Below are 23,944 nucleotides of genomic sequence, written 5' to 3'. Positions count from 1 at the left end.
GTATCGTCTCAATATGATACAGTGAACCTTGTTAAGTATCATCTAAATATGATACAGTGAACCTTGTGAAGTATCGTCTCAATTTGATACGTTGAATCTTGTTAAGTATTGTCTCAAAATGATAGTGAACCTTAAAGTATCGTCACAATATGATACAGTGAACCTTGTTAAGTATCGCCTCACTATGATACAGTGAATCTTGTTAAGTATCGCCTCACTATGATACAGTGAATCTTGTTAAGTATCGCCTCAATATGATACAGTGAACCTTGTTAAGTATCACCTTAACATACAGTCATCAAGTGAAGCCATGTCAAGTTGCACTCCATTACTGTCGCAAGGCCAAGATACTGACATCAGCATTACTGGCACGAAGATGGTCGAATATCAGCATTTCAATCGCTTCTCTCAAACTACAAATTGCTTGGTGTAATATATTGTCAGGATGACTTACAGCTAACAAGGTTTCGCTGTACATAAGGTAATTTGAATGTTTGCACCCTCTGGTAAGAAAGTCTCTCTAGTGGAATGATGAAATTTATTTTCTCTGCCAGACAACAGATCTGGGATAGATTGAAGTATCACCAGACCTGTTGTTTTTCCAGTCCGACTGTTCTCATCTCAGCCAGGTTCTCAGACTCACTTTGAAACTTAACCCTTGTGACAATATACAGCTGGACTAGAGTTCCACACAATGTAACCAAAGTCGTTCTAGAAGTACATCCTGTCTTTGGTACTCAAGAGATTGAATGTGATATTAATGAATTTTGAATTTTGTGTAAGGGTGTAGTTCAAAAGTTGAAGGTGGGATGAAATGCGTATTTCTCAAGTTTTCAGACACATCTAACACTTTTAATTGGGAAAATGATGTTTTATAGGCATTTCTCAGAAGTTGACGGATGACAAAATAGACACAATTTATGCCTAAGTTTTTTATTATATTGTAATAAGCAATGTGTCTGTATAGATCCTAGGGCTGGGACGGGTAACTCGGGTACTTGGGTCGAGTGGGTACTGAGTATGACACGGGTACCCACAGGACTACCCGGACCCGTGGATAGTCACGTGATATACTGTTTAATGGCAACAAATATCTAAAACTCTATGGTAACACTACAAGTCACTAATGTTCGCATTTCTTTCTGACTATGCACCCATTCTTTCTGACCTTTATAGGTTTGAATAAAGATAAAACTTCAGTCAACTTCAGTGTATGCATGACTAGATCGTTTTTTATATGTGTATCTAAATACATTTTACCAGGGCTACGGTCAATAAATTCCCAATTGGACATTTTACACCCAAGTCTTAAGATCTATAGCGGGTAGGGTCGGGTGATAGCGTGGTGGGTACCCGGGTAGTAAATTTGGACTCGTCCCAGCCCTAATAGCTGCATATACTATTATCAAGCAAATCTTGTTGTAAATGTCATCAATTGTTGACAATGTTTAGTGAATTCTATTTAGCAAGATTCATGTTGCTGGTGGTGCTCAGACCTTTATACCTCGGATGGAAATGAGAAGAATGATTAGAGCTGTTATGTACTGAATTCATCTGTAAATCTCCTCAGTTGATTTTGTAGGATGTGACCTGCCAACCCAGGCTTAAAGGTTTAAGATTTTTTGTCCAACATGGGACTATTGAACTGTCACTAAATATGGAAGATCTTGGCCTTTAGTATAAGTACACAGTGTTAGAGGATAGGATTAGTAGGAAGAACTTTTGTCCAACATTGGACTATTGAACTGTCCCTAAATATGGAAGATCTTTGCCTTTAGTTTAAGCACCCAGTGTGAGAGGATAGGTTTTGTAGGAAGTGTCCATCATCCACGTCATGTTGCTTGTAGTGAATGTGTATCAAAGGAACATTCGTGTTTTAAGTTGTGTACCTGCAATTAGTGTTACAGTTACTAATTGTGAAAGATGTTTTGGCACACATGTTATAAACAGTGAAAGTGTGCAATCAGATGGTAAGGTTACAAGTGAAATACATCACCACAGGCTTTCCTCCCACATAAAGCTAACACGATATAACTGGAATCCTGTTAAAAAGCGGAGTTAAACCACTCACTCACTCACTCACTCACTCACTCACTCACTCACTCACTCACTCACTCACTCACTCACTCAATCACCCACTCACCCACCAACTCACTCACTCACTCACTCACTCGACCACTCACTCACTCACTCATCCACCCACCCACCCACCCACCCACCCACCCACCCACCCACTCACTCACTCACTCACTCACTCACTCACTCACTCACTCACTCACTCACTCACTCACTCACTCACTCACTCACTCACTCACTCACTCACTCACTCACTCACTCACTCACTCACTCACTCACTCATCCACCCACCCACCCACCCACCCACTCACTCACCCACCTACTCACTCAGCCACTCACTCACTCACTCCAGTGAAATTTTCGAATCAACAAGTTTAGTTACTACAGAATCGTGTTGGACTAGCTGTGTTCTTTGTAGTAATGTGTGCTTCAGTACTGAATGTGATGTTGTGTTACAGATTATGGTTCAACATCGGCTCCGTGTTGATGGGGATCAACATCTGCATCGCCATGTTCCTGGTCGTCTACCTGTCCTACATCAAGAAGATCAGCGCCGACGACTGGGAACGACACTACCCCGCACTCATCCCCATCGCCACGGCAGCGTTTATATTTGGCGGCATCTGGTAAGACGAAAGTTGTAGCACGTAGACATTATCACAGTCCCATGTTTCTGACTTTTCTTATCTTCATATAGGAACGTGCCAGTGAATGCAGAAATTGGATTAGTCAACAAGATGGCAATGCAAGAGAGACTGCCAAATATTGATATCTCTTGAAACTTACACCAGCCAGTCTTAGCGAACAGCGATATTAGGTTATACAGACTGTGCAGGTTGTGCTGTTGTGGTCAGCTTGTTGACTGTGATTGATATGAAGAATCTGTTTGACAGCAACAGTTCACAACAGATATATCTTTCTTGGTGTTCTGCTGCTGTTTCGTGTTGCTGTTTTTTGTCGTCTGACACATTTTGATTCTGAAACCCGTTGAGACATCTGAGGGGTGTCTTATTTCATATGTTTCATCAGGGGGAGAATGTACAGAAGATCGTTTGATTCGTGAGCATGTGCCATAGTTCCATTTATGGGTAAACATGTTCTGCAGATCAATTCAAAATTGGCCATCATTGATAAATCTTTCTTCCTTGTAGCCCCTCAGAATTATTTGGCACCCTCAAAAACTCATACCCTTAATATATATTTGTTTATCAGATAGTTTATGAATGATTTCATGTAGGTTAATAAAACTTGGTCATCCTTTTTAGGGGTGGCATGGCTGGCAAATAAAGACTCCAAACAGTATAATACAAAGCCCAGTGTCACACACTGTATGACAAGACACTTATGCAGGGATCTCTTTAGGCTGAATATCTGAAGCATTGTCAGAATACAGGAAGTTCTTGTAGCCTTTTGTTTGTGTTCATGTAAGTGTCGAAGACTTGCATCACTTTGGGCTAAGCTCCCACATGGATCTCACATGCCGTGTTATAACCGTCCAAAGTGGCGTTAAACCCAACTCACTCACTCATTCATTTGAATGGGGCTACAAATGATTCATCGGAAGCCTCTGCAAAAAGTCATAGACGGTTTGATGTTCGAGTTAATACTTTATGTCCTATTTTATAACAAGTGCATGTAATTATATGGATGTATGTTCCAGATGACAACTGATGACAAACATGTCGTGACGCTATGTCGCTTGTGACATGTTTCATTATTTTCTCCAATGGCTGTGCAGGATGCACTCCATCCCTCACGTTCCACCTGCCTCAGTATGATGGATGCACTCAATCCCTCCTCAGTATGGTGGATGCACTCCATCCCTCACATTCCACCTGCCTCAGTATGATGGATGCACTCCATCCCTCACGTTCCACCTGCCTCAGTATGATGGATGCACTCCATCCCTCACGTTCCACCTGCCTCAGTATGGTGGATGCACTCCATCCATCACGTTCCACCTGCCTCAGTATGATGGATGCACTCCATCCCTCACGTTCCACCTGCCTCAGTATGGTGGATGCACTCCATCCATCACGTTCCACCTGCCTCAGTATGGTGGATGCACTCCATCCATCACGTTCCACCTGTCTCAGTATGGTGGATGCACTCCATCCATCACGTTCCACCTGTCTCAGTATGATGGATGCACTCTGTCCCTCACGTTCCACCTATCTCAGTATGGTGGATGCACTCCATCCATCACGTTCCACCTGCCTCAGTATGGTGGATGCACTCCGTCCCTCACATTCCACCTGCCTCAGTATGGTGGATGCACTCCATCCCTCACGTTCCACCTGCCTCAGTATGGTGGATGCACTCCATCCCTCACGTTCCACCTGCCTCAGTATGATGGATGCACTCCATCCCTCATGTTCCACCTGCCTCAGTATGGTGGATGCACTCCATCCCTCACGTTCCACCTGTCTCAGTATGGTGGATGCACTCCATCCATCACGTTCCACCTGCCTCAGTATGATGGATGCACTCCGTCCCTCACGTTCCACCTGCCTCAGTATGATGGATACACTCCATCCCTCACGTTCCACCTGCCTCAGTATGGTGGATGCACTCCATCCCTCACGTTCCACCTGCCTCAGTATGATGGATGCACTCCATCCCTCATGTTCCACCTGCCTCAGTATGGTGGATGCACTCCATCCCTCACGTTCCACCTGCCTCAGTATGGTGTATGCACTCCATCCCTCACGTTCCACCTGCCTCAGTATGGTGGATGCACTCCATCCCTCACGTTCCACCTGCCTCAGTATGGTGGATGCACTCCATCCCTCACATTCCACCTGCCTCAGTATGATGGATGCACTCTATCCCTCACGTTCCACCTGCCTCAGTATGGTGGATGCACTCCATCCCTCACGTTCCACCTGCCTCAGTATGGTGTATGCACTCCATCCCTCACGTTCCACCTGCCTCAGTATGGTGGATGCACTCCATCCCTCACGTTCCACCTGCCTCAGTATAGTGGATGCATTCCATCCCTCACGTTCCACCTGTCTCAGTATGGTGGATGCACTCCGTCCCTCACGTTCCACCTGCCTCAGTATGGTGGATGCACTCCATCCCTCCTCAGTATGATGGATGCACTCCATCCCTCACGTTCCACCTGTCTCAGTATGGTGGATGCACTCCATCCCTCACATTCCACCTGCCTCAGTATGGTGGATGCACTCCATCCCTCCTCAGTATGATGGATGCACTCCATCCCTCACGTTCCACCTGTCTCAGTATGGTGGATGCACTCCATCCCTCACATTCCACCTGCCTCAGTATGGTGGATGCACTCCATCCCTCACGTTCCACCTGCCTCAGTATGATGGATGCACTCCATCTCTCATGTTCCACCTGCTTCAGTATGGTGGATGCACTCCATCCCTCATGTTCCACCTGCCTCAGTATGGTGGATGCACTCCATCCCTCACGTTCCACCTGCCTCAGTATGATGGATGCACTCCATCCCTCACGTTCCACCTGCCTCAGTATGATGGATGCACTCCATCCCTCACGTTCCACCTGCCTCAGTATGGTGGATGCACTCCATCCCTCCTCAGTATGATGGATGCACTCCATCCCTCACGTTCCACCTGCCTCAGTATGGTGGATGCACTCCATCCCTCATGTTCCACCTGCTTCAGTATGGTGGATGCACTCCATCCCTCACGTTCCACCTGCCTCAGTATGATGGATGCACTCCATCCCTCACGTTCCACCTGCCTCAGTATGATGGATGCACTCCATCCCTCACGTTCCACCTGCCTCAGTATGGTGGATGCACTCCATCCCTCATGTTCCACCTGCTTCAGTATGGTGGATGCACTCCATCCCTCATGTTCCACCTGCTTCAGTATGGTGGATGCACTCCATCCCTCACATTCCATCTGCCTCAGTATGGTGGATGCACACCATCCCTCACATTCCACCTGCCTCAGTATAGTGGATGCACTCCGTCCCTCACGTTCCACCTGTCTCAGTATGGTGGATGCACTCCGTCCCTCACATTCCATCTGCCTCAGTATGGTGGATGCACGCCATCCCTCACGTTCCACCTGCCTCAGTATGGTGGATGCACTCCATCCCTCACGTTCCACCTGCCTCAGTATGATGGATGCACGCCATCACGTTCCACCTGCCTCAGTATGGTGGATGCACACCATCCCTCACGTTCCACCTGCCTCAGTATGGTGGATGCACTCTATCCCTCATCCTGTCTTATGTATTTTTAGCTCGATAAGGTCCTCATCAATTTGATGATGTTGAGTGTTTATGATCAGATAAGTCCTTGAGTTGAGCGCTTACGAAAAGAGAAGTCTCTGATTTTGTCATTTGAAGGTTCATAAATGCGTTTGACGGCTGTATTAAGAAAGAAGGATCTTGAGCATCATATTTCCATCATCAATATTTCCCTGCTGATGAACTAAACTACCTGACCCCTTGTGGACCTCAATCTGGTGATCACGGAGATGTTTCAAATGTCAGATGTTCAACAACAAAATCCATGTTTGCTATCCTCTGTGCTGTTACGTCCATCAATTCAATTGCTGTTTCCACTCAACATAAGCATTTTTATTTCATGAGACATGCATCTAACAGCTTGTGGGTCTGCCTCTGCTGACTATTGATGGTGATATAATGGGGATCCCAGCTTTGTGGACATCACTCGATGCATACAGTGGCGGCCATGTTGATTCATGGATTATTTCATCAGGTTGGAGATGTTTCACGTCTGTCTCATGGATCACTGATCCCTCAAAAACAGAAAGTCTTATTACATTTTTAGAATTCTGCTTTGCTTAATCTTTTTGCTGCTTTGTTAAACTTGATAATGGAGCTGTGATTGAGACTTTGGAATGAGTTGAACATGACGTCGCTCTGTTGAACTCTGTTTGTTCTGGGAATGTGATGAAATGTTTCAGGACTAACTTTGTGGAAAGTTGTTGCAACAAATTCACTGTGTGAACTCAGATGCATTATCCACCTTTTAAAACTTGTACTTGAAAGGAAATAACCATTTTGTTGCAGATTTGCAGATGTGATCCATAGATGGATTATTTGTAGCTCACCTGATTAAATTCCATCGTAAGCCTTCATTTAGTTTTACTTCTCTCTGAAATCGAAGGCCTATGAAGCTGAAACTTGGCGTGGATGATCAAAGCCTTTGTTTCCTAAACAGTAAATGCTTGCAGAATTCTGTTCTGATTTTAAATATGGCTGCCACAGCTGTATTTTGGTTTTTTACCCAACAATGACTTTTGACCATCTCATTATTTACTAGTTTTTACTACATTTTCACACTTTCTGATGCCTGTGGGTTATGATGCTGAAGTTCTGTGTACATAGTCCCAACAATTTGGTCTATGAATTTCTCACAGAATTGTGATGTAATTTTAAACATGTCAGCAATGTTGAAAATGTCAGTTTTGCAGATTTCTGCCATCTCAGCATGTGTCAGTGTGAATTTGATATTCAGTAAGTATGTGCTATTCCTGGCCGCGTCATACCTAAAGACGTTAAAAAGACGATGGTACTTCTTGTTACCCTGCCTGGCACACAGCATTAAGGGGCTGAAACAAGGACTGGTCGGCTCGGAGTCAGTATACTGTTTCTGAGTGGGGTATTCATGTTAAACCGCGGCATGGTATCTCAGTGTGCTAGCACTATAGATCGGCATCAGTCCGGACTAGTACAAGTAGCCACACACACACACACACACACACACACACACACACACACACACACACACACACACACACACACACACACACACACACACACACACACACACACACACACACACACACACACACACACACACACACACACACGTGCATGCAAATCGCAATATAAGTGCAATAATCTTGGACGCGACGTTAAACCCCCATTTCACCTCACCTCACACCCAATGACACATGATGTTCTTTGCTGTCTATTGTGATATTTGACACAGCTTCAACTTTTGATCTATTGCTGCCAATAGTGTATGTGTTTGTATTTTAACACCACACTCAAGAATATGCCATAGGACAGTTGCGGTGTGTAACTAATAAAGTATGGACCAGGCAGTCTAGTGATTGATATCATGAGCACTGATCCACGTCGTTGGGGATGGTGACATCTTCAACAAAGTAACCAAACCTAACCATCCGTTCCATTTGTTCGCCTCTTATGTCCAGCATAGGTTCTTGGGGACCAACTCTAATCTTGAATCCAGTGTGATGAACTATTAGGATAGGTTTGGCCGTCACATATCAATATGTATTTTACTGAACTTGGAATGGATGTTGTTGTGTACAAACTTCTGTTGTCTCTTTTGATCTCTTACTGCTTCTGTCCACTTCTTAAATTATCAATTATTTACAAATATTGCAATTATTTAAACCACCTTGAAGTTCAGCTCAATTTAGGATGAAAACAAAATAGGGTGGAAAGTTAAGGTTTCTGGGAACCCATTGCATGCAAGGCAGCTGGAATACACAACTCTGAAAACAGATGCTCCCTGTAAGTTATATGAAAAAAAGGAACAAAAGTGACTATTTATTATATTACGTAAACATTCCACAGGTGGATCCAGAGGGGGGTTCCAGGGAGTCCGGACCCCTCCCCACTTTTGAAAACCAAATGTAGTATGTTGTAGGCACTAAAATTATCTGAGACAGGATTTTGATATTTTTTACCCCTCTCTTAAAAATGCCAGATCTGCCCTTTATTCCCCCAAGTAAATGACTCCCTACTAAATTTCTAAAAAAACTAAAATTTCTTTGGTGGTACATGTTGTGTCTTTCCTTGAGTTATCTCCCCTAATGTGGGAAACCCTGCCCTCAGCACATGTGTTGTAATCCCTCCAGCATCATTATTTTGTCCTTGTGGACTACAAGCAACACATGTTTATAGTTACTTGGAGATAGGGAAATTTTCAAAATCATATGGTAGATTTTTGGTGATTTATATGACAAGATTCTCTATTATGTCTTAATATCAGTTACAACTGACTAGGGCTAGGACAGGTAACTCAGGTACTCGGGTCGGGTAGGTTCTGAGTAGGACCTGGGTACCCACACGACTACCCGGACCCGTGGTTAGTCATGTGATACATTATGTAATTACAATAACAGTAAAACTCAATAGGATAGGGTCGGGTAATAGGGTGTCGGGTACATGGGTAGTAAATTTGGACTCGTCCAAACCCTACTACTTACATATATTATTCTGCAAATAATGAAGTTATTCTCCTGGTTTAGATGTCAAGCTCCAACTAAATGCACCAAGTGAAAAACTTTTTGATTAGGTCAGATCTGCACTTGTGTCGATATTGTCGTACAAAGAAGTGTTCAATTTCCAATCGTTGTGATCTCTGTGCAGTGTGTTGATTCTACAGAGTCAGAATTCAAAGAATTATTTACGCATTGAAATAACCTAAAATGGACAAGCGGAAATGATCAATAGTCCAACCTCTTCTGATTCATCTATCACAGCAAATCAGCAAAGACCAAAATTAAGAAAGTTTTGGAAGAAAAACAGCCAGCACTGAATGAATTTTCAAAATTGTTCTCTTTAATGTTTGCGAAGTTTACAGTCAGAAATTTCGCAGTATATTTATAAACTGGAAGATAGAGTTGAGCAAGCAATCATCACGCAAGCTAAGCTTACTGAAACAAAGGCCTGATGAAATGGTCGCCAGGCAAGTTAAGGATTACAAAACAAAGGGACTGGCTACTCTATGAGGGCTGCTTGTTAAGGAGCCCGGGACCTTCTATCTGTCTGAAAGGCCACGGACGAGTTTACTCAGATCAGTTCCGCTTACCCTCCCGGTTGAGAAGCTCATAATGCCTGACGTGGGTACGGAGCAACTTGCACAGGGAACCTGTCATGTACGGTGGGGTCCAAAGCTTGTCAAGGCACAGATGCTGGTGAATGACCCAGGACATTGATCTGTCTGACAAGTGGCAATGTGTCCGAATAGCTAGATCTGTTCCGGATATTTTGATGCCTGTTTGGAATTTGGTAACGGTTCACAAGCTGATTCCTGTCACCTAACCCCCTGAGGAACCAGTTAAAGTTTACCAGAGGAATTGGGATTTTCTGAGATATTTAGCTCTGGAGAGAAGTCCTGAGCATTCCACAACTGTGCGAGAGACTTTACTTACGATGAATGACAATTTATCAATATTAAAGTTTAAAGATAAACTACCCCAATAACCGGCCAACCGGTTTATGCCATTCCTCAGCGGATGTTAGAATCGCATTCACTTGAATTAGATATTGATTTCTCGTATCTCGGACAAGCTAAAGAGCATCATGTGTCCGTTTATCGGAAGATATGGACAATCATGCACATACTTCACTGGATATTTTGTACGTATATCAATTGATTCAGAGCAGGAATTACATCGCTTCTCCTTCCGACCTTCAATGACTACACATGCATTATCCTAACGGAGGTGGAAAGGAAGAACTTGGATGCTGCTCCATCTCTACCAGACAGGTCCAAAGATCAAAACATCAAAAGACTCCAACCGTCAATCAACCCTGACCAAGGCTATTACACACACACCCGCATACCATCAACTCATCAAAGTTTGTTTGTTGTTTAACGCCCCACTCAGCAATATTCCAACTATATGACGGCAGTCTGTAAGTAATTGAATCTGGACCAGACAGTCCAAAGATTGACATCATGAGCATCGATCCACACAATTGAGATACGATGACATGCATCAACCAAGTCAGCGAGCGTGACCACACGTTCCCGTTAGTCACCTCTTACGACAAGCGTAGTCGCCTTTTATGGCAAGCATGGGTTGCTGAAGACCTATTCTACCCCGGATCATCACAGGTCTAACTCATCATAGACCCCAATCAGTCATAATCCTTGTGTTTATACTACTGACTCGCCCGGTCAACATGTTTCCTACCCTTTTGTTTACATAACAGAGCTTTTTAACTACATCTGATACCTACTTTACTGTATAAACACTGTCTCCTATCATGTTAATATACTTGTCAACCATACTCTGTACATCACTTGCTTGATAACAGTGTTAGAACCTACACCAAAATGTCACTCCTAATTGTAATTAGAAGTTGTTCATCCATATATCTTATCCTTACTTTGTACTCCAACTTCTAAATGCGTCTCACAGCAATTGGGTCCAAAGATGTGTTATACACATAACCACAGGCTAATACACAAATTGATGGCAATGGTCGTAGCTTTAGATAAAAGATAACATTAACCAACCATTTCCTACGCAGAGATTGACTCATACACTATCTGGGGGCAGTCGTCTAAGGTGCTGCGATTCGCTGTGCAGAGTTGCGTCCCTTGGGCACGCCAGAAACCTATGATTGTTGGTTTGAATCCCGTTTCGCCCCGATTATGTTTCTAGGTTTCTCAGCACCATACCCGTGCTCATGGGTCTCACAGAAGTGGTAAACGTCTGAGACCTGCATCACTTCGGGCTTTCCTCCCACATTAAGCTGACACGCTGTGATATAACTGGAATACTGATAAGGGCGGCGTTAAACCAAATTCACTCATTCACTCATACACTATCTTCCGATTCTTGGTTTAAAATTCAGATGAGTTACTAGTAGCCAGAGGAATACTAGTGACTTACCCTTGACTAGAGGGATTGTGTCGTGTCCAGATTTCAACAATCGACCAAACTGAAACCGGAGCATATTCTGGAAGATTTCAACCTTAACCATGCATTATTAGGTTCTGTGACAATTCCGCGATAGAATAGGTCTTCAGCAACCAATGCTGGTCGTAAGAGGCGACTTAATGGATCAGGTGGTCTCACTTGCTGACTTGGTCAATGCATATCATCGTATCCCAATTGTGTAGATCAATGCTTATGATGTCAATCATTGGATCGTCTGGTTTAGATTATTTTCTGTCCCACATCATATAGCTGGACTATTGCTGAGTGAGTTAAACTACAAATAAACAGGTTTTTCACGACTGCCCAGGTGCCACTCACAAGCCACAGACGTATGATCTTGGAACGCCATCGTCTACAACTTTTGTGAAGACTAAGTTTCCTGTTCCATTGACCGAGGGTCCAGTGAGCTGAAGCCTCTCCAGGGTTGACGAGAATTGGAAGTCAGTAACATCCGACCAATGGCTTCTCAGTGTTGTTCAGATATCCTATTCATGGTTTTATTTGTCCGCTTCATGAACCATCATACTGAAGACTCCAAACAATTATCTACAGAACAAAGCCGTCAGCAGCATTGAAGCAGCTATTACAGAAAGGAGTCTTCGTGGAAGTGAACTTGCTAGACATCTGTCCAGATTTTATCGCTAGTGGTCCTTGTTCCCAAGGACTCACCGGAACTGAGAAGGATAATGCAATGAATGGGCTTTGAGCATGCACTGAGTGTATGGAAGCTAGCTCGGTATAAGTACCAACATTATTATTGTACATGTAATAACAGCCTCGATACAACGTTCCTTGATGTACTGCTAGCTCAGTAACATTGCGGCGTATCCCTATTTGGTTCCCAAGAGAGTTCATTAAGAATTATCCTAAACAGCGAGAAAATCCAAATTGACAAATAACGGTTATGAATTATTTCTAAGTCGCAGTCCATTTATTTGTGAAACTTTAATGTTCCAGTTACATTATCCGGCAGTATGCTTTTTGGTTTTGATCTGGAAAGTACTAGTTCTCACTTAAATCAAGTCACTGTAACGAGAAACTTCATTGTTTGATTTAACACCATCTCAGTTTGATGTGATTGGTAAATAACACATGAAATTGCTTAGAACTTCAAACTAACCACGTGTAATGCACCATGTGAATCAACAACTCTCCTGTCCAGAGTTCAATGTGGCCAGCATATTACCTCTGCCACAGGCCAGAGCCATGTGACGATTCATCACATCTTACACAGTCCATTCAAAATAATGCATATGTGTTTAGTCTGTTTCATTTTTGACAAGTCTTCACATCTAGATAAACATATGTCATAGAATGGTAAACTGTCAATGAGAAACTACCCTAAAATGTGAAAAACTATTTCCATGTGCGTAGTTATCCTTTCTTTTCATTGGTTGTATTGGTTGGACTTCACATGCTGTCATCGAAGCCCAACAGAGAGCTAGCTATATGGCCACTTTAATGTATAAAGATATATTGTCATGCACCTCACTGTCGAAGTTGTAGTAGCATATCTATATAATAATACCAAACATTATGTAAAGCGCTCCAAAAGGCTTGCATTTGGCCAGTCTGTTCTGATTTAAGAATAATCGCGTTTGTTAACCAAAAAGAGAAAGGTTTGGTTTGGCAGCAGTTATGTTATCCTAAGTCACCACTGTGCCAAGAGTTTGAGTTTTGCCTAGCGGGGCAATTGGATTCCCAGCCTCCAGACGCCAGTAGTGGGACATAATATTGAGTTCAGCATGTCTGTGATAAAGGAGAAGAACTACCCTGTCTTACCTACAGCTAAGTTTTTTCACCTTAAAAAGCCAAGCTCATTTGTAATAGCATTGGAAACATGTTAACAGAGGGTATTCGCTGTTGCACATGGCCATACAATTATATTTGTGAAACTTGAAACTTGTGATAGGCCCTACTTTGAAATTTTTCGGTATGGAACTAGATGCTGCTAAATATTGCGTAGACTCCATTTCTCGCTCACAGAGACCAAGCAGCGCAGTCATGCCTCGCACAGACTTGTGTCCGGCTTCGTTGTCCATCATCTTCATCCTCCCACAGGGCCAATGACTCGACATAGTGTAACACATGTGGAAAATGAACCAAGGGAGATAATTGTTTTCGCCTACACATTATTGAGAAGTAGTATTTATTTAATGGTCGTGAAGAATTCCCTTGCCACAAGTAGGAGTGCTGTTTGCTGTTGTGTTCTGTATCATCTCCCAAGATGGCTGTACACAGTTTTCCTAGCATGCAACACTAAAGTTAATTGCGAACGAGGTCCTCCGGGACTTATGATGTGGGCAGATAGCCAGTAAAAAGTTAAGACTTTTACTACAGATCCCCAAACAGTAGTACAAGCAATGTGCAGGCCCACACATTGGCTCTGTTCAGTGTTGATAGATCCCATGTTTCTGTGGCCAATGCACTGTTCCCGACGTGAGATGGAGTGGGTGGCGTCTCTGCTGGTGCTTGATGTTGGTGTAGACGGAACTCTGTCTTCCGTGACTACCTCTGCTGCTCACCTCTACACTCCCTGATGATGCCGGCTGGTTGTGCTCTGTTTTCTATTGTTGTTACCATTGTCAGAAGGGTCACTGTCACCATTGTCATTCTTGTCACTATCACCATTGTAACCTTTGTCACTAAGAGTCATAATTGTAATCACCATTGTCATAATTGTCATCTTGATTGTCATAATATGTCACCATTTCCATTGTCATGGTTGTCACTGACCATCATGACCATTGTCATACTTGTCATCACCATTGTCATAATTTGTCACCATTGCCATTGTCATGGTTGTCACTAAGAGTCTGACCATTGTCATAATTGTCATCACCATTGTCATTATTGTCATCTCCATTGTCATAATTGTCATCGCCATTGTCATGGTTGTCACTAAGAGTCTGACCATTGTCATAATTGTAATCACCATTGTCATAATTGTCATCACCATTGTCATAATTTGTCACCATCACCATTGTCATGACTGTCGCTATGAGTCTGACCACTGCCATAATTGTCATTACCATTGTCATAATTGTCATCACCATTGTCATAATTATCATCACCATTGTCATGACTGTCGCTATGAGTCTGACCATTGCTATAATTGTCTCTATGGCCATGGTCATCATTGGTGCAGTGTTCGACACTAACACTGGTCCACTGGTCTGAGTCAAGTATTTTGAGTAAAGGACCAGTAAAATTAGATAAATAGTTGTCTCATGTTATTTTGGGGACTTACAAATTATGTTAAGTTTGTACCACTTTTGAATTGAGCGATAGATTGACTCTAAATTCCAAATTATTCAAGCTCATTTTCTTTAAAGACTAATGGATGTATTGCACACTCTCTGGGAGAAGGTGAAAAGTTGACTTGTTGCAAACAGATAAACCTCTGAAGTTACCCAACATTAACTTGTCTTTTCTTTCTGCCACTTGGTAAACATTGTTTGTTTGTTTGTTGTTTAACGCCTGATTCAGCAATATTCCTACGATATGACTGCAGTCTATAAATAATCATGAGCATCAATCTACGCAATTGGGACACGATGAAATGCATCAACCAAGTCAGTGAGCCTGACCTCATGATCCCGTTAGTTGCCTTCTACAGGAAGACATTGCGCTGGTATGAATGATAATACCATTGAAACCCGTTTTGGTCACCGACAGTGTGTCTGGTAGAGATCCAGCAGGACCAGTAGTTTTTCCATGTCCCGGTCCCCACAAAACACTGACAAAGTTTGGTTGGCACAATTGTCATGGTTGTCATCATTGCCATCGTCAACACTGTCAAAATATCCATTGTCACCCCTGTTACTTGAAACTGATAAGTTTGGATTCTTAAAAACATTTTTTTAAATAACAATTCTTCCTCAGTTGCATCGGCCTTGGCAAGATAATTCCCACCAAAACTTTGACGGCCTGTCAAAAATCTTTAATGAGTGTAAACCGCGAAACTTTGACCAAGTTTGTTTTTAATCAAAGTTTTTGATAGTGTAACAGGGGCTTTACTGCTGTGGTTCATCCTCTAGAGGTTAAAGTGTTTGCTCATCATGTTGAGGACCCGGGTTTGTGTAAAGCCCATTTCTGGTATCCCGCCATGATATTATTGGAAGATTTCTAAAAGCGGCATAAAACCATATTCATTCACTCACTCACTCATCCTCTAGAACAGAAGACGGTTTCAGTATCTACCTCAAGGTCTCCCCATTAATCACCAGCACTGATTGTGTCTGTAAGACAACCTTCGCAGATGAGGTAAAAGTGGAAGCCTGTGAAATACTGCGGCAGTTGTTTGAAAGGTCAGCCCATCAAGAGAAGCCTCCCCCGTGCCTCATAGAACACAGCCATGGACTCAAACTAAAACATACCCAAATAAAGTGTATTTGTCTAGACTGACCCATGCATAAAATACACCAGGGTCACCTTTGAAGCCTGTAGCCTGTAGCTCTCAGCACTATCACATGGACATGGTCACACCGTTTCTCTGTTACAGTGTTTGGATTCTTAAAAACATTTTTTTTAAATAACACCCTCTATGTGTGTCTTTGCCGCTCCTGGAGTCAGAAGTGACTTTGTACCACTTTGTACCACTTTATGAAACTACGAAAAACTCATCAAAAGTAGTAACTATTTTCTGACTACTTTCTGGAACGTTTGAGTCAGTAATGGCCTCCAATGCTGGTTATTGATTGTCAGTAAGTCATCATTATCCCTGTCTTGATCATCAGCAACTGTGAACTGTCATCACATCACTTAACCATTTGAGCTTTAACCATACACTTGATCATGAATAAAGCCTGCAGCAAATTGACACACAAGAAAACTTAGGTGAATCGGTTATCGTGATACAGGGGTTCTCAGGTGGTTATTTGTTGTCACATAGAACTTTAAATCAAATCAAGCTTTATCGTCAGAGCCCCCCAAGTTGGATCAATTTGTGTTGCTAGAGAGCCCGGATTAGAACCTGTCATATTTCATGCATCAGATAGCAGGAAATTGACTAAAAAGCATTATCACTGGTAATGCAAGAGTTATATCCCTTGATTTCTTGTCAGTCATGTCGGACGAGAATCCACTAGATTTCAATCATGAGAAGAAGAATAGATTGTTGGTGTTGCGACTGCAAATCTGCAATTTCATATGATTTGACGTCACTGGTGCAAAACATACCAGGAGACATGTGTCCTGATACTTTGCCGAACTGTTTCAAACATGGATCTAAAAAAACTGTCCTTGCAGCCATGGTGGACAGTAATATAGTATCTTGATGTAGATTGTTACTCCATGATATATCACGATTCTCAAACTTTGATAAAAAACTTGGTCAAAGTCCATTTTGACCAAGTTTTTGATAGTGTAACATGCAGACAAAAACTTTGATAAAGTTTTTGATGAACTTTGATGGGATAGAAACTGATCCTATTTCTCGTCAAACTTTGATCAAAGTTTGATGACGTTAATTTAATTAAGCCAATCAGATTGAAAGGAACATTTACCCCTTTTCAACCGGAAGTGCATAGCGTCAAGTCAAAATGAGCCAACTATTTTGGACTAAAGAGATGTTGGAAAAATTAATTGATGTGGTTCAACAACAATCAGCCATTCTCGGGACCAAATATGTCTTTGCCAACCCCGATGCTGCTGTCTCAACATGGCAATACACAAAATTCAGATGACAACAGCAAACAATTCTTCCTCAGTTGCATCGGCCTTGGCAAGATAATTCCCACCAAAACTTTGACGGCCTGTCAAAAATCTTTAATGAGTGTAAACCGCGAAACTTTGACCAAGTTTGTTTTTAATCAAAGTTTTTGATAGTGTAACAGGGGCTTTACTGCTGTGGTTCATCCTCTAGAGGTTAAAGTGTTTGCTCATCATGTTGAGGACCCGGGTTTGTGTAAAGCCCATTTCTGGTATCCCGCCATGATATTATTGGAAGATTGCTAAAAGCGGCATAAAACCATATTCATTCACTCACTCACTCATCCTCTAGAACAGAAGACGGTTTCAGTATCTACCTCAAGGTCTCCCCATTAATCACCAGCACTGATTGTGTCTGTAAGACAACCTTCGCAGATGAGGTAAAAGTGGAAGCCTGTGAAATACTGCGGCAGTTGTTTGAAAGGTCAGCCCATCAAGAGAAGCCTCCCCCGTGCCTCATAGAACACAGCCATGGACTCAAACTAAAACATACCCAAATAAAGTGTATTTGTCTAGACTGACCCATGCATAAAATACACCAGGGTCACCTTTGAAGCCTGTAGCCTGTAGCTCTCAGCACTATCACATGGACATGGTCACACCGTTTCTCTGTTACAGTGTTACTATACAGTCTGTCATTGTTAGTGTTACGCACGCACATGCACGCACGCACGCACATATGCACACAGACACGCACGCACGCACATATGCACACAGACATGCACGCACGCAAGCACATATGCACACAGACAGGCAGGCAGGCACATATGCACACACACATTACACCACACCGCACACACACTCACTCGCACACACACACACACGTGCGCACTCGCACACACGCACACACACATACACACTGCTCCAGGTAGATGCCGTATCAGTGTATTGTATGGATGAAAACTTGTCAAATACAGACAGATGCAAATTACAACCATATCACAGTACCCGAGCAAACAACACTATATGTCTCTCATGATTAATTGTTACAGTACCACCCTGTGAATGATGGCGTCACAAAGTGTGTTGATGAATTTCCGACCAAACAGACCTACAAACTCACCCTGAGATGATCAACAGTCACACATTTGGAATGACCTGAAAAACGATGCACTGGTGGACAGACAGGCAGAAAGCATGTAAAATCGCAATGTATTTCACTATTTCACTATCATACCAGTATTTGAAAAAATATGTCTGGAACTCGATAGTTCTGATTATGACCAGTACTGTATATTTTTGGAAATGTTTCTGAAGCACACCACACCACACCACGCACCGCACTGCACCACACCGCACCACACCACACCAAGCACCACACCACACCCGACCCCACCCCACCCCACCCCACCCCACCACACCACACCACACACCACCGCACCATGCACACCACACCACACCACACCACACCACACACCACCGCACCACGCACACCACACCACACCACACCACACCACACCACACCCCACCCCACCCCACCCCACCCCACCACACCCCACCACACCACACCACACCACACCACACCACACCACACCACACACCACCGCACCATGCACACCACACCACACCACACCACACACCACCACACCATGCACACCACACCACACCACACCACACCACACCACACCACACCACACCACACCACACCACACCACACCACACCACACCACACCACTCCACACCACACCACACCACACCACACCACATGCTACATGCTCATGCTCACACACTCACACAACACCACACAAAGCACACCACACCACACCGCACCACACACATGCTCACACCACACAACACAAAGCACACAACACCACACACATGCTCACACACTCACACCACACCACACAAAGCACACCACACCACACCGCACAACACATATGCTCACACACTCACATTACACCACACAAAGCACTTACACACACACATGCTCACATACTCACACCACACCACAAATTACACCACACAAAGCACACCACACCGCAACGCAACGCGCCCCGCCCCGCCCCGACCCGACCCGACCCGACCCCACGCGACCCAACCCGACCCGACCCGCCCCGCACCACACCACACAACACAAAGCACTCAACACCACACACATGCTTACACACTCACACCACACCACACAAAGCACACCACACCACACCGCACCACACCACACCACACACATGCTCACACACTCACACCACACCACACAAAGCACACATGACCACACACTCACACCACACCACACAAAGCACACCACACCACACCGCACCACAAACATGCTCACACACTCACACCACACCACACCACACCACACAAAGCACACCACACCACACCACACCGCACCACAAACATGCTCACACACTCACACCACACCACACAAAGCACACCACACCACACCGCACCACAAACATGCTCACACACTCACACCACACCACACAAAGCACACCACACCACACCGCACCACACACATGCTCACACACTCACACCACACCACACAAAGCACACCACACCACACCGCACCACACACATGCTCACACACTCACACCACACCACACAAAGCACACAACACTACACACATGCTCACACACTCACACCACACCACACCACACCACACCTCACCACACACATGCTCACACACTCACACCATACCACACAAAGCACACCACACAAAGCACACCTCACCACACCACACCACACCACACAAACACACAACACAATACCACTCCACACCAAGCACACCACACTGCACTGCACTGCACCGCACCGCACTGCACTGCACTGCACTGCAACGCAACGCACCGCAACGCACCACACAGTTACAAACTGTCCACAAACCTGTCCACAATTTAGTTTACTTCACTTTTTATACAAAAGAACTGCTCAGTTACACACTCTCCAACTCATGTCAGATAGTTAATACCTTGTGTTTGTAACTGTGTCTTGCTAAGATAGTGGTGACCCCTTGTCTCTCTAAGATAGTTGTGTCCTTGTGTTTCTCTAAGATAATGGTGACACAGTGTCTAAGATAGTGGTGACCCTGTGTTTCTCTAAGATAGTGGTGACCCTGTGTTTCTCTAAGATAGTGGTGACCCCTTGTCTCTCTAAGATAGTTGTGTCCTTGTGTCTCTCTAAGATAGTGGTGACCCTGTGTTTCTCTAAGATAGTGGTGACCCCTTGTCTCTCTAAGATAGTTGTGTCCTTGTGTCTCTCTAAGATAGTGGTGACCCTTTGTCTCGCTCAGATATTGGTGACCCTGTGTTTCTCTAAGATAGTGGTGACCCCTTGTTTGTAACTGAGGTAGTGGTGACCTCATGTCTCTCTAAGATAGTGGTGTCCTTGTGTCTCTCTAAGATAGTGGTGACCCTGTGTTTGTAACTTAGAAAGTGGTGACCCCATATTCTCTAAGATAGTGGTGTCCTTGTGTCTCTCTAAGATAATGGTGACACAGTGTTTGTAACTTAGATAGTGGTGACCGTGTCTCTCTAAGATAGTTGTGACCCTATGTTTGTAAGTGAGATAGTGGTGACCCCATATTCTCTAAGATAGTGGTGTCCTGGTGTCTCTCTGAGATAGTGGTGACCCTGTGTTTGTAACTGAAATAGTGGTGACACTGTGTCTCTCTAAGATAGTTGTGACCCTGAGTTTGTAAGTGAGATAGTGGTGACCGCATATTCTCTAATATAGTGGTGACACTGTGTCTCTCTAAGATAGTTGTGACCCTGAATTTGTAAGTGAGATAGTGGTGACCCCATATTCTTTGATATAGTGGTGTCCTGGTGTCTCTCTGAGATAGTGGTGACCCTGTGTTTGTAACTGAAATAGGGGTGACACTGTGTCTCTCTAAGATAGTTTGTGACCCTGAGTTTGTAAGTGAGATAGTGGTGACCCCATATTCTCTAAGATAGTGGTGTCCTTGTGTCTCTAAGATAGTGGTGTCCTTGTGTCTCTAAGATAGTGGTGTCCTTGTGTCTTTCTTAGATAGGGGTGTCCTTGTGTCTCTAAGATAGTTGTGTCCTTGTGTCTCTAAGATAGTTGTGTCCTTGTGTCTGTAAGATAGTAGTGACCTAGTGTCTTAGCGATAGTGATGGCCCTGTGTATGTTACTGTGAGGCAGTGGCGCCCCAGTGTCTATGACTGTGAGACCCTGGTATTAGCCAATGCCTCCCTGATGTGTTTTCATGGATGCGCAGATGTCCGTACTTTGCGCTTGATAAGTAGGTATGTTTCAGCAACGAGGACGTGTTCCTCTTCAGGATGAGTTTGTTGCATGTTTTGACATGTGCTGTAGACCCTGGTTCCTCCCACACGGACGTGAATGTGCTGTAATCTAGGGTAACCTTTAGAAATTGGTGGGGGGAGTGACATATTGTCAGCTATGAGTACAAGAGATGGAAAGTGAGTTGGCGAACATCTAGCCACCAGCTCACAAGGGTGAGAGATTTATCGAGGAGTCTGGGTTTCTCCAATAATCACATCCAATACTTTACCCAGGCCGTAGAGGGCCACAGTTTACGTGACTGTGTCTACATAGAAATTAAATCTCGCAAGATTTGTTTTTATCACGAGATAGGAATTGCTATTCTTGATGCAGTGCAAAGATTTTCTTTTCATCCGATGTCTCGCGAGGTTGTGTTGGACAGTCAAGCTTCCTCTGGTCTGTGTATGATTAAGGCTGACATGTTTCATGTGGTTGTTTGTGCCAACCAAAGTATACAAAACATATAGTTTGTCTGGGTCACAATGAAAGATATCCGTAGACATATAACGACAAGAGAGTCGTTGAGAATTCTTCCCCTTGGTGATTGACTTTGAATCATAAATCGATAAAAGGCATGACGTTCTCAGATTGATGAAGTTACACCAACTCACTTGGCATGAATGATGAATATAGTGGGGTGATCATGAAGAGTGACAAGGCGTGTGGAACACATTGCTGTACTATTAGGAAATTTTCTTCTTGCATAAATGACAAAATACAAGTCAATTAAAGTGGTTAACACACTAAATTTCACTTTAACCCTTGTGTGTCCTGCAACATCTAACACTTTTTGCCAACAAACAGTTACCCTAAACTTCACTTTAACCCTTGTTGACAACAAACAGTTACCCTAAGCTTCAATATTATCCTTGTTGCCTAAACTTCACTTAATCCTTGTTGACAACAAACAGTTACCCTAAACTTCACTAAACCCTTGTTGACAACAAACAGTTACCCTAAGCTTCAATATTATCCTTGTTGCCTAAACTTCACTAAACCCTTGTTGACAACAAACAGTTACCCTAAACTTCACTTTAACCCTTGTTGCCAACAGTTACCCTAAACTTCACTTAACCCTTGTTGACAACAAACAGTTACCCTAAGCTTCAATATTATCCTTGTTGCCTAAACTTCACTGAATCCTTGTTGCAAACATATGGTTACCGTAAACTTCACTTTACCCTTGTTGCCAACAAATGGTTACCGTAAACTTCACTATTACCCTTGCTCCCAAAAAACAGTTACCCTAAACTTCACTTTAACCCTATTGTTGCCAACAGTTACCCTAAACTTCACTTTAACCCTATTGTTGCCAACAGTGACCCTAAACTTCACTTTAACCCTTGTTGCCAACAGTTACCCTAAACTTCACTTTAACCCTTTTGTTGCCTATTGTCCCGTGTCCGAAACACGCTACAGTCGGAAAGCGCACGTTAAATCTCCTATATCAGTCAGTCAGTCCCTCATTCAGTCTTGCTTGACAACGGTATAAGGATCTATACCGAAACGTCGCTTTTCACAGTATTTAAGAAGTTGTTATCCATAAAATAAAATCTGATCAGAGTACTGTTTGTAAAAACTACAAGTGTTAAAATTGGTAAGACAGTCACAAGGGTTTGAGTGAAGTAAGGCTTCAAGGAGTTTAGCATTGCAGTAGTGTTTGAATAATAAGACTGACTAGATCTTTACATATGCCTGTATACTGACCATGAGAGTACACAAGGTCAGGAGGACATTGTTTTGACTGCAGCCATATTGCTGCAGTGGAGATGGGGGGGCGAGCGGGGTGCTGAATCCTGCACCATCGCCAGCAGCACCCCTGCCTTCATCATCTTCTCTCCATCAGCAACAGCATCAAGAAGACATGAGCAGCACAAATGTGATTAGTATATTGTTAATATGGTTGATGGTCCTAGATGTGTGTTCTGGTTCATGTCATGAAGGCCAGATCGGACATTTGTAGAATCAATGTTGCTGAACACAAAGGGGGATATTAATCCAGTGTTGAGTATCACTGAGGCATTGAATTACTCCATCATACTAGCTCCTCTCTACTGGTATCAGACTCTGTGAGGGGGTGTCGGCAGCCACATGGCCGTTCTGACCGTCTTAAAGGGGCTGCATGGTCACAGCAGGTGTTCTCTCTCTCTCTCAAGTAGAGTCCCTGTACATCTCTCTCATCACGTTACAGTACTCATCGCAAGTCAGATGTTTTAAAAAGTTAATACGAGGGA

General features: G+C 43.6%; 1 protein-coding gene across 1 annotated transcript in view; it reads left to right on the top strand.

Moving 5' to 3' along the window:
* Positions 1-23,944, top strand: part of LOC139452471 (transmembrane protein 128-like) — a 78,585-nt gene that overhangs the window by 32,223 nt on the left and 22,418 nt on the right. The window contains exon 3 of the mRNA XM_071233961.1: positions 2,535-2,702. Coding sequence (XP_071090062.1) covers positions 2,535-2,702 — 168 coding nt within the window. The remainder of the gene's footprint in view (positions 1-2,534; positions 2,703-23,944) is intronic.

Source organism: Haliotis cracherodii, unplaced genomic scaffold (assembly GCF_022045235.1).
Source record: "Haliotis cracherodii isolate W230 unplaced genomic scaffold, xgHalCrac1.p SCAF_9, whole genome shotgun sequence".
NCBI lineage: Eukaryota > Metazoa > Mollusca > Gastropoda > Lepetellida > Haliotidae > Haliotis > Haliotis cracherodii.
Note: the sequence above shows the minus strand (reverse complement) of the source record. Positions and strands in the feature narration are given on the sequence as shown.